The 17,219-nt window shown below is 39.6% G+C and overlaps 1 protein-coding gene across 2 annotated transcripts in view; it reads left to right on the forward strand.

Annotated features, from left to right (window-relative positions):
• The first annotated feature begins 278 nt into the window (after window positions 1–278).
• LOC129110832 (collagen alpha-1(XVIII) chain-like) overlaps window positions 279–17,219 on the forward strand; it is a 61,411-nt gene continuing 44,470 nt past the window's right edge. For both annotated transcript variants that reach the window (XM_054623061.1, XM_054623062.1), the window contains exons 1-2: window positions 279–408; window positions 501–574. In XM_054623061.1, the coding sequence (XP_054479036.1) occupies window positions 392–408; window positions 501–574 (91 nt within the window). In that variant the 5' untranslated portion in view covers window positions 279–391. The remainder of the gene's footprint in view (window positions 409–500; window positions 575–17,219) is intronic.

Below are 17,219 nucleotides of genomic sequence, written 5' to 3' on the forward strand. Positions count from 1 at the left end.
ATTAAAGCACAGGGAAAGTGAGAGAAACCACACCAGTGAGGAGGAGCAGGGGGAGGAGGATTTAACTGGAGTGTGTTAATTTGTATTTGGAGTTGTGATGTCTGAGGGGAGGGCTGGATTAGAAAAAGCGGCGGTCCGTAGAGAGACACGAGGAGTCGGATTTCAGGTTTAGGAGGGCCCCTTGACTCCGACTCACTGAAGCTGCCTTTGTTTGACTGGAAACCAAAGAGAGAGAGAGAGAGAGAGAGCAAGAGAGGAGGAGGAGGAGAGTGCTAGGCTTTTAGTTTGGAGTGAGTGAGAGAGAGCGGCAGAGTGAGCTCCATCTCTCTCTCTTACCAGGGCTACCACATATGAACAGGACAACTTTAGTTTGGCTCTAAGCTTACCTTCAATGAAGATGACTTCACGGTAAATGAAAGGCACTGTGTTTTTCTATGGAGAAGTTGTTTCAAAGACACATTTGTTCAGTTTTCCAACTCTTTACTTCTGTCTTCATACAGCATTCCCCCCTGGTTCTTTGGATTACTTCTACTCGCGCTCCGGTTCTGCTGCTCCTCTCCTCAGCTGTTGGATGGTATGTTCACTCTGTTTGTCTGTTATTGCTGGATCATGTTTGTCATTTCTTCTGCTGCTGTTGGTGAACTTTCTGCTGGCTCATGAGTTTTCATCTGCTGAATATGAATGGTGGAACTGTTGCACTCTGGTCTTGCAAACAGATGCTGTTATATTTAGATACAGGATGATATTACTTTTGAGAAAGACAGCACAATTAAACCACATTGGTATACTGTATTGTTTGGTAACAACATATGAATGTTGAGGTAATAGTTTACATTGACATTATGAACTTAATGAATGAATTTCATAGTTATGTTGAAAAAGTGATGTTGTAGCTTCCAAAAACTTGAGAAAGGAAAGCAAAGTTCTCTATTTCCTCAATATTTAGTCCTAGTCCAGACACACATTTAAGTCCCTATGGCATGTTATTAAAGCATTATCATGGCAATACAACATTTTTTTAAATTTCCTCTTTCACTGCAAATCATTTTTGTCTCTTTACGCACATGTAGATGATAATTAAAGTGTCTGTATAGCATAGCAGAGACCATGGGAAAGTCTTTAGGGGTTTTGGAGTTATTTGCTTAAGACCCCCACATTTGATAAGATCAGTACGTCCCATGGGAGGCTCAATGTTGTTTGTACTGGAAGTATAGGGGTCTGGAGAGTGAAAAAGGACGTTCCCCAAACTTTTGGGATCCATTCTTTTTAGATTAACTCAATGCTATGACAACCCATAAGGGAGTTACCTGCAGGCTTCTGTGCTGTGTGATGGTTTCAATTATATCTTGACTGATATGTTTCTCAGGGCCCCCGCTGTCTTTGCTGACTGTTTTCACAGCTTAAATCTGGGTTTTCACCATGATGAATGGATCAATCAGGAGCCGTCAACATGTTCCCAATTAGTGCCGAAAGCACTGCCAATTGAAAACAGCCAAAAACCTCCCATGGTGCACGTTGACAGACAGGCTCTGCAATCAGTAGTAGTAGAATAATTAAGGCAGTGGAGATGAAGTAATTTTGAATGTGTGTGTTGGAAAGTGCTTGTCATAGATGAAGGTCATCGACAATTATCTCTGAGAGCTTCATTTTATTACTTTTCATCCTAGAGACAGGCCAAATTGCCGTCACTGCTTTCGTCAGTGTGCTGGAATCCAGATTGGCATTTGCAGCTATGTGTGTGTGGATATCTTGACCTATGATTACCATGAGGACCTCCAAGTCACAAAAGCGGCATTGTCAAGGCCCGGTCAAAATAATTAAGGGGTCTCTTTAGCTAACGCTCCCCCACAGAAGTTAATTGTCCAAGTATGACATTTTGATGACATTAAACACCACTTTGGATGCTTGTGGCTCAAAAAGTGCAACCGCTTTGCAATAAAACACTCTGCCTATTTATGAAACAAAGTAAAATATGATCTTATAGCAGTGAGTTTGGACTCAAAATAAGTTTTGGGATGTTTGCAGCACAGCAGCACTTGACAATGAATGTGTGTGAGGGGGTGGTTGGAGCTGGGTTGATGTCTGACTAGAGAAAGGCTTTTAAAGTGTGATTTCATGGTCCACTTTTCTCGACTGTAGATCCTGCAGAGCCTTGCTGAGCCAGAGGCTCCACTGTCAGGCTGTTTGTGCTTTTGCCATATTCATAATCCTCTGCCATGATTCACTTTTTCACTTCAAGAGTGGGGAGAAAAGAAGTGTGTGTATGACTGTGTGTGTGTGTGTGTGAGTGCATGCATGCCGGCACATTTGCCAGAGAGAGAGAGCACCAGGGACAAATATTTCCAGCTGTAAATATTCTTGAAAACAGAGCTGTCGCCGTGGCAACATTCACATTTCTGTGCTCAATTGTTGAAATACAACCAATATAATCTGTTTCCTTAGTGTGAAATAGTGCATGCTGCTTCTTTCAGCTGTGTCTGTCACTGGTGTGTTGTAATGGTTTTAGGTGTATGCAGATTGAATTTACAATTGAATTACTGACAACAGCACAAATCAGCACAGTTTGGATGTGTGAATACCTTAACAGTTAGTCAATGGAATAATGAATTAATGGCGATTTTTGTTGTTTTATTATTGATTATTTAATGGTTTGCCTCCAAAGAACAAGACTTTTCAGTGGCTTTTACATATCGCTTTACATATTGCTATAACATATCGCCCAGCTCCATCTGTGACTAAGCAATAAAAAGATCGATGGTCAAATAATCGAGTACATGAATTAATTAGTGTAAGAAAGACAAAGGCATATGCAAAAATGTATGAGTGAGTGAATGAACAAATGCATCAACTATAAATGTGCGATATTAGTCGATATTTTTCCAAAATGGCGGCTTGGTTCAGCAGTCACTCTGGTTCTCTCCTGATCGCCTGGATTGGCCGACTGAAACTAGCTTACTAGTTAGCTAGCTGGCTAGCCCGAACGCTACAGACTAAAGCTAAGCTACAAAGCAAGCTGGCTCAATGAATTAAACTTGCAACCGCAGATTCTAATGGTTTTAGCGATGCCAAACCATGACTCATTCATTTCAGCATCATTTATATTAGGATTTGGTTATTGAAAAATGTGCTGCACAATTTCAAATGTCTCTTACGTGATATACTCAATACATTTAATATGTTAAACCTTATGGATTTTGTTCAATTTGAAGTGTTTTCTGAATGTTTTCTTACTTACAATAAGTGAAATAATGACTGAGCATATGTAAGGATTAATAGTGATATAGTGTAAATGATACGTTTAATGGATGCAAGACTGCAAAATACATACAATAAGACATTTAATAAGGTTTATGAATAAATGAGACAAGTAATCATAAGTATGTTAGCAGATGAATTGAAGAACAAATATGTTTTCATTGCATTGGAATATACTATCAAGATGTTCAAAAAGACAATAACAAGTAAACAAAAAGGCATTCAACTGGCTTTGTCCCAAGCAGTGAAGATTCCTGGCATCTTCAGTAAGCCTCTGTTTTTCTATCAATCATGGTTTTCATTCTACAGAAGACTCGTAGCTGCTTTGGATATTTACTAATAAGCAACATGTTCACAAACATATAACATATTTAGCCTGGAGCTCTGATCATTATGCATACATACATACACACACACACACAATGTACACTTGCACACGCTTGCATATGCCTATCGACCACACAAACCGAAAGAGGAAACATGCACATCTGCTGTACACATGAATGTTATTATTCACTAATGATTATGTTTTTAATTATGTTGATGGAACAACGTGAATGCCCGGGACACACTCGGCTATTAGGGATAATGAACATGATGATGTGGCTGATGATGCGAGTCTCAGAGAACGTGGCTATGGTGATTACGTTGAGGCGATTATGATGATGATGATAACCATGGCGAGGACAAGAGGGACAATGTTGATGACGAAGACCATTATGATGCGAGTACTTAGAGATCAGTGACGTGTAAGAAGGGTTTGGCTGTGGATGTTACCAACACAGAGTTTGCTTCCAAAACAAAGCAGATACCATTTTTGGAAAGAAACTGACATTCACTGTTTTATCTAAAATTTAAGTTAAACAAAGTCTGGTCCACTATCAAAGGCAGGGCTCGTTATTTTCCTCTTTTTTATCAGTTGTTTGTTCAGGGAAGGTCAACTGAGTGCACACACACCCCCCCCCCCCCAAGCTCAAGTTTCCAGATTTTTCAACCTCACCAACCGTGACATCACCACCACTAGTCCTGAACCAAACCAGAAGTGCCACCCAATGCAGGTTTAGGTACATTTTTTTAAGGAGGGAGCGTTTACTGCATAAAAACTTATTACTCATAAAAAAACACTTTAAAATATTCCCCCAAAACATAGAAACATGAGGAATGAATAAAGGAAACCAAACTTTGGTCTATTGTAATGAAAAGGAAGCTGGACAAATTGGACACAAAACCCTGTGACTCAGTCTAGAATAAGTATGATTACTGCAGTGATTAGTCATTTTCAACAATTGCTTTCTGAGTTGATGCATTGTTAAGTGCCTCTGGTTACCCAACCTGATTAAATGTGTCTGCAATAATGTTATGTTTTCAAACAGATCACAGCCTTTCCATGCATTACATTATATATACGCAAAAGACAGTTTTGATTTTAATAGAGGTGATGGCAAGGCTGCTGCAGTGACACTGAAAGTAAGAAAGTAAAACTTTCTGTGTCTGAATCTTGTAAACCATTTGGAAAAAATAGCAGATTTTCTAAGCGTGTGAAAGGAATAGGGTTTCTCCCCTGTGTCCAAACTAAATATGTGGAGAAAAGCTGACACATTAGCGTAGAAGGCGGTTGTGCTAAAGTGGGGAAAGTAGAACAAAACAGGACAGTGTAGACGGACAGAAGCTGCACATGAAACCTTTCTTTTTCACTTATGTTCACACAAATATGCTGCCTTCATTTAATGTATAACTCCAAAATCCAGCATGAACGCAGCTGAACATACAGTAGGTATCATTAACACCTATAGAGTGGCTCTTCATTATTATCAAGAGAAGTGAGATGACACTGAGTTTAAGGACGTAATGTGTAATTCCTTCCATTTGGTCTTGGTTCTGAATTAAAGAGACCCTGGTTTGGCTTCAGTTTAATGAAGGTCATCCGGCCCTGCAGAGAGTTAACATGGGAAGTTATGATTCAAAGTGTAATTTAAACTCAAGCACACTAAGATGCTCAGCTCTGTCCAACGATGATTTCATGAATGAGCAAGAAAAACAGCAACAGGGACTTTTAAAGTCTGAGACATTTTCCTATAAATGAACATCTAGTTTGTTTCCATCCACCACATGATGTAACACACAAGTGAGACTACTTATTTCCCACACATGAAACTTTTTTACATGTCTTGCTTGGAACTCGTGAAACAAGGCAGGTCTTTCCTGAGGAATGAATCCCATCGATGAGCACTGAGCACCAAAGCTGTCGCCAATTAAAACCCCCCAAAAAACGACTCACTGAATGTTAGACAAGGTAAAAGTGGCCACATGTTCTTTTGTGTATACTCTGCATGTCAAATGTACTTGTAGGGTATTATGAGGTCACAATATAAGTAATTACATTTTAGATATTTGGCAGATGCTCACATGAAAAGTACTTCACTGTTGAATACAGAACCATAACACAAAATGTTTGATTTTCACGCTGATGCTGTTATCTCGTGGAGTGAGTGAGCTTTTTCACACATTGGCAAAATAAATCACATGTGATCAGGATTTTTTGGACTTGGCCATTGTTGGGTCACACCTTTCCTTTTATAAAATAATCAGCAGCTTTCCTAACAAGTTCCTGACAACTATTTCTCCATTTTATCTGCCTTATATCGGGGACAAAAGTTCTGTCATCAAACAGTAAAAACAAAAAAAAAGTTAAACAAAAAATGACCTAGGTGTGGGGAATTAATATCTCCTCCCTTTAAACTCAAAACATTCAAAACCATGAGTCTCCGAAATATAAACGATCCCTTCTTGTGGCTGTTTTCACTTCGATGTGTCAGCAAGCTTAAACTAATTCAAGATGATCTGCAGATTGTGTGTGTTGCACATGTATGTAGTATCTGCATCACAGACATCATTCCTGTTTACTTTCACCATCTGTCAGATCTATTACAATCTTCATCTGGCTCCCGATTCATTTCTTTCATGCGTAATTGATGCAGCTTGTTGTTTTTGTGACTTCCTCCCAGTGGTGAGTTTTCTATTCATCGACTGTGTCGTTTGACCTCAATTTACTTCTTTATATTGACTCTCATTGATGAGGAGATGTGACGAATTCATGAAAAAGTGTCAAAAGGAAACGGCAGATGATGTCATAGCAGTACAAGGATCACTGTCATATTAACTTGTTAGTGATTTTTGCTGACTAAACACATTGAGGATGGCTGCTCCACAGTCGCTGGGCCTCGGTGGTTGTGTTTGCAAATGATCAAGAACAAACCCCCAAACCAAAAACATGTGCGTTATAGGGTAAACAGGAACAGCTAAATGTGTCCCTGACAAAACAAGAAACTATTTTGAGTCGTGGACAAGATAGAAGACTTTCTTCAAAGTGTGAATCCAGAGCACAAACACAGGATGTGTTAAGTATAGGATGGATTCTGAGTGGGAGGCTAAATGTGTGACGCCAAATGTCACTTTGACCTCCGTCCTTTGTACTTTTATTGTTTATTGCTGTCTCTTCTATTTAAAAAAAGAAACTAACAAGTGTATTTGTAATGACATCCGTTCAGCGAAACAATCATAGTTTGTTAGCTTTTTTTTGGATAAAAAGCTTGTTTAGTTGGAGATTCTCATGACGTATCGTTAACAATTTGGGGCTCTTGAGATAACATATCTTTGCTTTACTGCTCAATTAACTCTTCCTTATTGGAAAATCAGTCATCACTCATTGAAATCAAAGCATTGGTCATCAAAGAGCTTTTACACTAAATGTCCTGAACGCTGTTTGATGTGGTCCAATGTTCTCCCTCCCTTTCCTTCATTTTGTAGTTGGACAAAAAAGCAATTTTGATTCCTTTCTTGCTGCAGTTCTTTTGTTGTTGTTGTATATCTATCTAATTTTTTTCCTGCTTTGATCGTGCATTTTATACATATAAGACAGACTATGAAATAATAGGCTCCTGTGCATCCCCCCCTTTACCATCTTAAGTGGCCACATGACCATAACATTTCTGTCAGTGGATGCTGAGGGCTAATATTGCAGAACAAAAACTGAGCATATATTTGAAACCTGAGGGATCAACACTTACTTTGAAGGAGTCATGGCGGCTTCCCTCTTGTGAATTAATGTTATTCCTTCATTTTGGGGGGGATTTAAGCATGTTGAGTATCCACACATATGTCATAGGTCATGTGATTGAGTGCATTTACACAGCTTTAAAGCCTAAAAGAGAAGGCCTGCGTAACTTATAAGCCCAAAACCAGCTTGGAAAAAAAACATTACTTTCTATCCCAACAACACCCAATGATGAAGTTCTCTTGAGCAAGGCTCCAAACTGCCAATTGCTCATGTAGAGCTGTTCACTGGCCAATGACAGACTGTGGCTGTTGATGGTTTGAGTGAGTATAACTTTAAAGTATGACGCAGGATGAAAAGAAAATTCCCCTCTGAAGCTGAGTGTTGGAAGATTGCACATAAACATGGTTACAGTAGTAAAGGGCATGCTTGTGACTGCACCACAGTACATTCTATGTCCTACAAGGAAGGTAATATAACTTATAAGTCTTCTTTCATATTTGTAGGAAATAGCGTGCTCACAGGTCGCCGTCAGACGGGATTAGAGGTGCATCAAAACTGCAATTTACCATAATGTAAAGTGGCTCTGAATAAGCATGCTTGTTTTTCTGGGAGCGGCCGGCTTCCTGGCCTTTTTGCAGCACAGAGGCGGGGAAAACATGGAATCTTTCTGACAGTCTGGAAAGAGTCTGTCAGGGCCGGAAAGACAGTTGAAACAAGCAGGTGTCTGTTCAGCTGTGTGGAGACCACAGAGAGAGAGGACATGTCCTGTCGTACAGCATCAGCATCTGATGAGGTCAAGGAGTGCAGAGCAGTCGTGAGTGGCTCTACAAACATGCCTGTTAGAAATTGAAATTGCGATTGCGCCGCAGGAGGAGGGCTGTTTTAATCACCGAGCATATGTCGTCGCAAACAGATTTATGAATGCTTCCTTTTTTTAACTCTTAAATATCACCTTTACCCTCCTTTGCTCACTGATCTCTGCTTGTTTGATCAGTGTGTTGCATCAAAACCAGGATGTTGGTGTTGAAGATAAGGATGTTTTTCTGCCTGTGTAGTCGTATTGCCACTTGACTTAAGGGCACACCTAATTTGAAGCTTATCATGAGTAAAAGCACAACCAGGAGAATTGAAACGCTTTAATTCAAATTCTATAGTTTTAGCTTTATTGTTCAAGCAAAAAAGTATGTGAACAACTAGCCATTACATCCAAATCTCATGCCAAAACCATAGGCTTTAATCTGCTCCTATAACTGCCTCCACTTTTGTGGGAGGGTTTTTGCTCCCGTTTAGCCAGAAGAGCACTAATGTGGTCGACCACTAATACTGGGCAATCAGGACTGGCACGCAGTCGGCGTTCCAGTTCATCCCAAAGGTGTTTGATGGGGTTGATGCCAGGGCTCTGTGAGGTCCAGTCAAGTTCTTCCACACCAGATTGTCCACAATATCTCTGACGGATCAAGATTAAGATGTGTGCAAGGGGTGTCCACGTACTTTAGCGTAGGAGCAGACAAGTTTCTCTTGGTGATTATCTTTGATTTTGCTAAGTAGATACAAAATCCTAGGTTCACTTTTAATAAAACTGGCTCAAGGTTACCTAAGGTCACAGACCGGCAGTGTTGCTGGTATGTTGTCCCAACCTTGAACCTTCACGGTTCTGGTTTTGTCTCATGTCTAGCTCACAGATGACTTCTGATCATCAGCAAACAACAAAAACAGACTTCAAAGACCGTCTTGAGTTTAAAACTTGTCACCACAGAAACTCAAACTTTTCATCTTTTGTTTAACTTTGGTTTTGTTTCCTAAGTTAGAACATGTTTGCCCAGTCTGAGGACCTCCCTCTTGATTCCCACCTGAATAATGAGATGCTCTTCACTGGCGAGAGGTCAATATTGAGATGGCTTGTAGCAAAAGAGTGACAGAAACATTCCCTGTGGAACATCTGTAGTGAGGGTCCTGATTGTTTCCCAGTGGGAGGTGGGATTAGTGGTGGTGCTGATGGTGGTTTTGTGGCGTGTGTGTCCCTGTGTGTGTGTGTGTGTGTCCCTGTGTGTGTGTGTGTGTATGTGTGTGTGTGTGTGTGTGTGCTCAGCTGGTCTGCAGCTGCGTTGTTTTTGAGCACACAGTCCACCCACTTCCTGAAACGGCCACCACAAATCTAATTAATGGTTTGGTCTCAGTTGACCTTGTTGTGTCACCATCACTGGCGACAACAAACATGTACTTTTTGCTCTTCTCTCTTTTCTCTGTTTAATTAGTCTTACTTTGTATACCTTCCATCATGTGTCATTGCCGGATTCTATCCTGTTTCTATTTTTTGTCTTATTTCGTCATGAATTATCTGCCTCTTACTTCATCTTATCATTCTTTCTTCCTCTTCCTTTCTTATTTATTCAACCATTCACTGTCTTTGCTTGTAACCTTCCCTGCAGTCCTGAAAAAGCTAAGTGCAGTTGCTTCTACTGTGTACCATGTGTACCATAATTTGTATGATAATTAGTCAATTTATTGCGGTTAGCTCCTTGCTTCAGTTTTCTGCTATCCGCCTCTCATTAGCACTAACAGTTTGTATGTTTGTGCATGTGGTAGACTCTCTCATTTACACCACACCCAAACCAAAAATGTGTGGGACATTTCCATTAAAAAAAGAAAGAAAAAAGCCCTTTTTGTTGGTAAATGTCAGGCTATGTTGTTGTCTCTTCCTTCATGTTGCTTTTCTCTTACAGTGTAAGAGCTACTAAAGCTAGAGATGGAAAGATAGAAGATATAACGCCTTTGTCATTTACTGGATTAGGGTTGAGGCTTCGGTTGCTGTAACAGTTGAGGAATCCTTCGGGATTCACAGCATTCAAACTCACATTCAATACTTTTTCGAGCTGGATTCAAGAAGAAGCTCCAGTTTGTGTGGTCACAGAAATGATGTCAAACATCTAGTAACTCTCTGACTTGGAGGACTTAATAGATAGATTTGTTTCATATGACTCATATGTTTTGGAATATGAAATGCGGTTTTTTTTCTGGTATCCAGCATTATAACGTAATGACATTTCGTAAGCTGTTGAGGTCTCTGTAATTTGATGGTCTGCAATAAATGATAAAAAAAACTAATTTAAATTGTCAAAACAGCTCACAAGAGTTTCCCAAAGGGATCCCAACAAACAGCTGTAATGCTCATGAGAGAAGCGTTTTGGATGAATTTATCTGCCCCCTTTCATCATTATCAAAGCTGGATCTCACTTCAGCTGGTATTACAGTCCTGCCTTCATTAAATCTGAAACACTTCTAATGAGCAAGAGTGGTCAGAGATGTGATTTGATTATTCCCATCTTTGTTTACAAAAAATATGATTTAAAAGAAATCTTAGAGAGCTAACAAAAAGATTGCAGATATATGAAATGTCTGTTCACTGTATTATATTAATGTTAGAGGTAAAAACATGTCGGTACAGTTCTTTTGTACCTTTTACTTTAAAGAAAAAGAAAGTTTCACATCTGCCCAGTTTAAAATAAGAACCAGGTTTGTGCACTGAAGTTGACAAGCAAAACAATGCTTCTGTCCATCACATAACACTACACATCCCAGTCTGGGAATAAATCTTCGATTTATTGTAATGAAGAGATTATTCATCCGAATGTTTGTTCCAATTTGGCTCCTCTACCAAACAGATCCATTCTCTAGCCTCCCACGAACACTGGAGTAAAAGTCAGTCCTTATTAAGTCCCTGCTCTCCAAAAAATACCTTTTTTGCTGTCTCAGCAGTTTCTTTCCAGTTCAGTTAGCGAGCCGTGACGACTATCAAACAATGGGATGTGGGAACTAGAATAAAATTGAATAATCAGCTGTATTTTTCTGTTTATTTACCATAAGTGGTCCTGGTAAGAAGCAATTTGCTTTCTCAAAAACAGCCATTTCCCTCATGGCTCACTGACAAAGTACCCATAAAAAGTGAATGAAATTTGGCATTGTGGGAGAGCTGTAGGCAGTGGTTTAATGGAAAATCATGGTGGTTAGAAGCATGTATCTGGCAAGCACAACCTGAGATTAACTACACACAATGATTCATGTATATAATTACGCAAAGCATTTTGAGCTTTTATTAATGCAATACAATACCAGTCCATTCTAAAACACGTTTTTTTAGATGTAAGGTTTATTTTGAGAGCAACAAACTGCCTTCTGCAGGAAACCCTGGATTTGACAACTCTCCCACTGGCAGCAGATACCAAACATGAACTCTTGCCCAATTTCCTCTCAGCAAATAACACCAACTGGGAAATCGCGTTGTTTTTGATTAGTTTCTGAGCCTAACCTGACGGCAAACACTGCGTACCAAGAACTCCAATTTCTTGTTTTTATCTTTTGTTTCCATTTTTCTTCTTGTGGGTTAGCTGAACACAACAGAGGTTCTTCAGAGTTGGGGAATCATTGCCAGAGTTTGTAGTAATTAAAGTCACCTCGTCAGCAAGAACCACTGAGAGGGTGTAGTTTTCTCTTGTTGGTTGTGGGGAGCCAGAAAGTCACTTTTCCAACTGGATTTTGTGGTTCGGTGTTTAAACATGAGAAACACAGGATTTTGTGGTTTAAAAAGTAATGATACTTAAATAAAAGTGAACATATAGAGAGTTCTAGATGTAAAATCTTGTTGGAAAAATATATTTTCATAAGACTAGCAGACTGTATCCTTAATTCTGAGAAACTTGTATTGGCCAGATGGAAATGTCACATGTATTTTTAGCAATTAACTCCTCATCTTACTCCCAAAGACATGTTTTTGATGGCATGAATGTAAACCTGACAGCACACCCCTGGCCCAATATGAAGTCTGCTGAGGGCCTTCACGGCCTTCTAGTGAAGTTTCCAAAAGATGATGCAATGTACATGTAACGGTCTAGAACACGAACAGGGAGTAGGACAGTTTCAGCCTTGGCTTGTTTTGTAACCCTGGAGCTCTGAAGCGGAGGGTAATATGGTGGTCTTTAGGGTTAGACCGAGTTATTCCCCAGTTTATGATGGGAAAGGATTGTGGTTTCAGAAACACGTTTGTTCCATGTTCGTTAAACAGCAGTCAACTATAACTTAAAAAAAAAATACACTAGAAAAAAATGTATTGTATTTATTAGGCACCCAAAAAATGTTGTGCTGCAGATGACCTTCTCTGGTGTCACCAACTCGGAACACATTGCAGAAAGGGAAGTTCAGTTTGGTTTTTTAGGTTTGCCAAACCTCTGAGGACGACTAACTGATGGCTATAAGATGTCAACATCTGTCTCCGTATATCATAAAAAACTACATTCTGGTTTTTTTGGAGATAGTTTGGACAGCATTCTCACTCAAAATTAGGATTAGAACCGACTTTTCAGGCAGTTTAGTTAAAATCTTAATGCATGCCAGATACCAAAGAATCAAATTTTCCTCAAATAATCCAAAACTGTGATTCGAAATTGCATCATGACACCTGCATAAGAGCCAGTTCAGATTAAGTACTTTTAAAAATATAACATCTTTATAAAGTTTCACCATTTGACCCAAATCCTTTCTGACACCAATTTCCGTCACTTTCATTGTTGTCCCCTCAGGTCAGGTCAGACTGCGGAGATGAGAATGACTCTGATGTAAACATGTGTCTTTCTTTGCCAAAACATCCCAGAATAAGATCTGAAAAATCAGATAGAAGCAGCATCTTGATTATTTCTTTAAGTCCGGTGCCTGTGGCCACTCATCCCAAACTATCCCAACAGGTGTTTTGGTTTTTCAGCATTTGTTAGCAATTTGTATGCATTGCCTGTAAAAGGTAGAGGGGCTGGAAACAATTTAGTTTGAGAAATTGTATTTTTGCATGGCACATCTAGTAAACTGTTTTAAAGAGTTTGGAAACTGTTGTTGGAGACGAAATGCACCTGTGATTATTTAGAACAAAGGCTGACGACAGAACAAATGAAAGAAAGTCAACAACTTCATCTTCTCATATCTCCGAAGCTAAAGCAGGAGATGATAACAGGATAAAAAATATCTGAAATCTTGAAACTTAAACTCTGGCCAATCCTGACTTCCTGTTTCATGAGATACTTTGCGGTCAGAGGACGAGATCATGGTCATGCTCATGTTAGTTCATCTCCCAGAAGAGGAAAAGAGCTCCAGGTCAGATGTTCAGGATCAAAGAGCCTGTCAGGGTGCCAGCAGGTACTTGGTGAGGATTTTTATGGGTGCTAGCAGCTACGTGCCATCCCCACTGTTAGAGAAGGGTAAGAAGAGAGGCCTGCTTCTAAATCTGGAAAGCTTTACAACCATGCACGAACTCACACTTCTACGCACATGTACCTGCAGATGTGCATCTTTAGACCGATGTGGTTGTAACATTTGCTTCTGGATTAGGTAACCTGAGCAAAGACTCTGTAAATCAAAGTGTTCATTTTGTAGAGCACTGAGACATGTTGTTATTAGAGAGAGGATAAAGAGGTTGTTACTCTGTCTTTGTGTGTGTGTGTGTGTGTGTGTGTGTTGTGTGTGTGTGTGGATAGTCTCAAGAAGTAAAGATTAACGGCCTAACCTCAAGTTTCATGGCTGAATGTTTCAGCAGGTTTTAAGGTTTTGAAAACTATTGTTACAAAGATTCCACTCAGACGCCATGTCAAGTTTAGTTGAACCCATATGGTCACTATTTGGAATGAAAGACAGTGGTAGCATTAGATACAGATACAGATGGGTGAATCTTAAACCTACATGTTTTTATACAGTCCTTTCTGATTGCTCTGAAAATTATGTAATTTCATTGATGCACACTTGGAGGGTTAGTTAACAGAAAATTGGTCATTAGAAATTGCAAACAGTTGTAGGAATGACTGATTCAATCAAGCCCTCTATCAAATTTGAAAGAGGCATTTTACATGATATATGAGAGGAAATCAGAGCACTGGATTTAAAAAATCAAGGACACCAAAAAGGGAATTGTCAAGCTGTGATGGATGAAGAAATATGACACAATATAATCTTGCTGTCCACTCTATCTCCCTACCTGAGAAACCTCATACTTTTTACTGGCAATAAATGAAATCAAATTGATCCAGACCCTATTAAATTAACCGTAGTTTCATGTTCAGTACTTTTGCCATTTGCACCCATACTGATATACTAAGTTAATTGTGGTCAACCATATTCTTCAGCACAATTTTTGCTGTGGTCATAGACGTTTCAATACAATTTATGTATTCAGCAGAAGGAGAAACGAGGTGGATCCAGAGCTCAATTGACTACATCATCAAATAAAGAGGAGACGGCAGACGCAGGCCAAACCCAGTGTTTCCGTTACATGCATTTTGCGGCGGTGGACACTTCGAGAAAGAGCAACTGGAGCAGTGACAGGACCTCAATCCGTCATGACTACCAAGTAAACAACAGCGCGAGTACAGAAAGTAAAGCTCTTCTTTAGAGCAAACAAAACAAGAAAAAATTAAGTGCTCTTAGCCAGGCTGTAAACTTGAGGCCAATTTCCAGGGCCAAGAGGCATTATGCATGAATAGATTGATGTCAAAGTTTGTTTTGCGGTCAATTGTCATTTTAATTTGTTTGCAATTGCGCAATAACGTGATTAACCAATGATTTAACTTGCAAGCTAGGACCACTGATTCACCGAACCTGCTTGCTTGCAGTCTGTGTTCCACCACAGTCCCCGACGTTGGTCTCATGATTCATTTTTTTTCTAAAGATAGATTTGATTTTGTAGCGAGTAACGAAGGTTTCAGGGGAAATGTATCGGAGTCAAAGTATCAGTTTTCTTTGCAAAATGTAGTGAAGTAAAAGTGAAAGTCAACAGAAATATAAATAGTAAAGTAAAGTACAGATATCCAAAAAAACGACTTAAGTACAGTAACGATGTATTTCTACTTCGTTACTATACACCACTGTCTGCAACTCACTTTAAAATGTATACTCAACAGAATGAAGTGCCAATTGTTAGAGCCAGTAATAACAAAATAATAGCGTTTACTCCATTTGATTCACATTTGCTGTAAATGTGTCAAACAGTTGAAGTGAAGCGAAGACCTCACAGCTCTGATCGTCTCCCTCAGTTTGTTGATCAGTTTGGCTAACACCCATGGCGATACTTCAACATTTATCACCAAGCTCAACACAATGAAATGTTTTCATTAAGATGTTGACATTGGGGAGATACACAAGTCGAGGATGTTCTCTGTGGAGTAATGTGAATGCAGTGTGGAAATGGTGGATAAAATCACATTTGAGGCTACTTGACTTGACTGTAAAAACAGAGCTGATGTTTCCGTCATGCGGAGCAGCAGATGGAGCAGAGACTTCACAGGCTTTGGTTCTCCTCGGGAGCTGGACCATTAAAGTTCACATTCCCAAAAATTGCACCGTTGGGATCTTAGCTGTTTGCCTGTGTTATTTTTTATGCGTTTGTTTCAAACCAAACCTCTTCTTTGCTCCCCTTTGAATTCAAATTTGTGATTGAAGGAGGAACATGTGGTATAAGCAACGTAACTGTTCCTCCAATACCTGATAAAAATTTTACAAGGTGAATAAGAGCTGGCAGATCGAATTGTTTACCCAGTGTTTGTTATTAACTTATTAACTTAGGGTTGTGAATCTCTCAGCCTCTCTGCTGTTTATAGATTGCTCTCCGTAATTACATTTGCCTTTCTTTCAATCCAAACCCAATGTTTTCTCTTTCTCCCTTTCTTACTTCCACTTTCTATCTTACTCTTCTTCTTGCAGGTCAAATGCAGGCCAAGTTTAACGCAAGTCTAAACCCTGCAGATTAGACCACTTCACATTATTTTCTCAGTTTGCCCAGACGAATAAAATTGCCACCAAAAGTCCAACTCCTCCAACAAGAAAAACCCCAGCCACTCTGTAGGCAACTTATTAAATAAACGTTGGTCCACCTCAAAACAAGTACTTCTAAAATATCTCGTCCTTTGTTTCGGCCACACCACTCCAAGCACTTGGGAGACAAAAGGAATTCCATGTTCAAATAACTAGCCAATGAGCTTGACCTGGTTTTGGCCTGACAACTGATGCTAACAGCTGCTGAGTGTTCTCAGTTGCTGGAGGACACTGGGGTCAAGGATTGGGATCGGTTCCTTCCTGGAGAGAACCTGGACTTCATTTTGACCCATTTAGCAACTAATTGACCGCTACATTTTGGAGACAGTTGGGATGCATGATGACTCCTTTCCGTGATTTGCTCAGGTATGGGGGATGAGTATTTGCGGTGGCGTTTTATAAATTGTTTAAAAAGCTCCACCTGGGTAGCAGTTAAGAGTTCTTCCTTTATTTATTCCAGTAATATTCCCTAGGTTCCTGTAATGCAAAGCAGTTCTCTTCTTCAGTCCACGAAGTCTTCACTTCCAATATGGTGAAGTAGCTGAAGGCAGAATTACTTTGTATCAATTAAAAATACCAATGATAAAGAACAGAACAGCCCAATGTTACATAGAAGAGTAAGAGCATCAACAGTTACTGACCAGGCCTTGGAGAAGACAAAGTAAAACCATTGCAATTGGAACTGTTGGTGGGAAAATGAACTAAATCAAAATCACAAGGGGTTTCCTACTCAGCATTGGGCTAAAACGTGTGAGGTCGGGCACTGATGTTGGGCGTTCAAGCCCGGATTGCAGTTGGCATCCCAGTTCATCTTGAAGGTGTTGGATGGGGTTGAGGTTATTGCTTTGTGCAATGTATAATTACGTCACAAAATAAAAGTATGATGCATCTTCATATTTGCAAGATACAAGATGACTACCTTTCAGATGTTGCCAACTTTTTTCACGACAAACACACTGTCTTCTTTGACCCCTGTCTGTATGACTCAACAGGAACCTTTTACAGGCACCAGTCACGTAAAGTGGCTGCACTATGGTCTGTGAAAAGATTGCATATATCTACTAAA

Source organism: Anoplopoma fimbria, chromosome 21 (genome assembly GCF_027596085.1).
Source record: "Anoplopoma fimbria isolate UVic2021 breed Golden Eagle Sablefish chromosome 21, Afim_UVic_2022, whole genome shotgun sequence".
NCBI lineage: Eukaryota > Metazoa > Chordata > Actinopteri > Perciformes > Anoplopomatidae > Anoplopoma > Anoplopoma fimbria.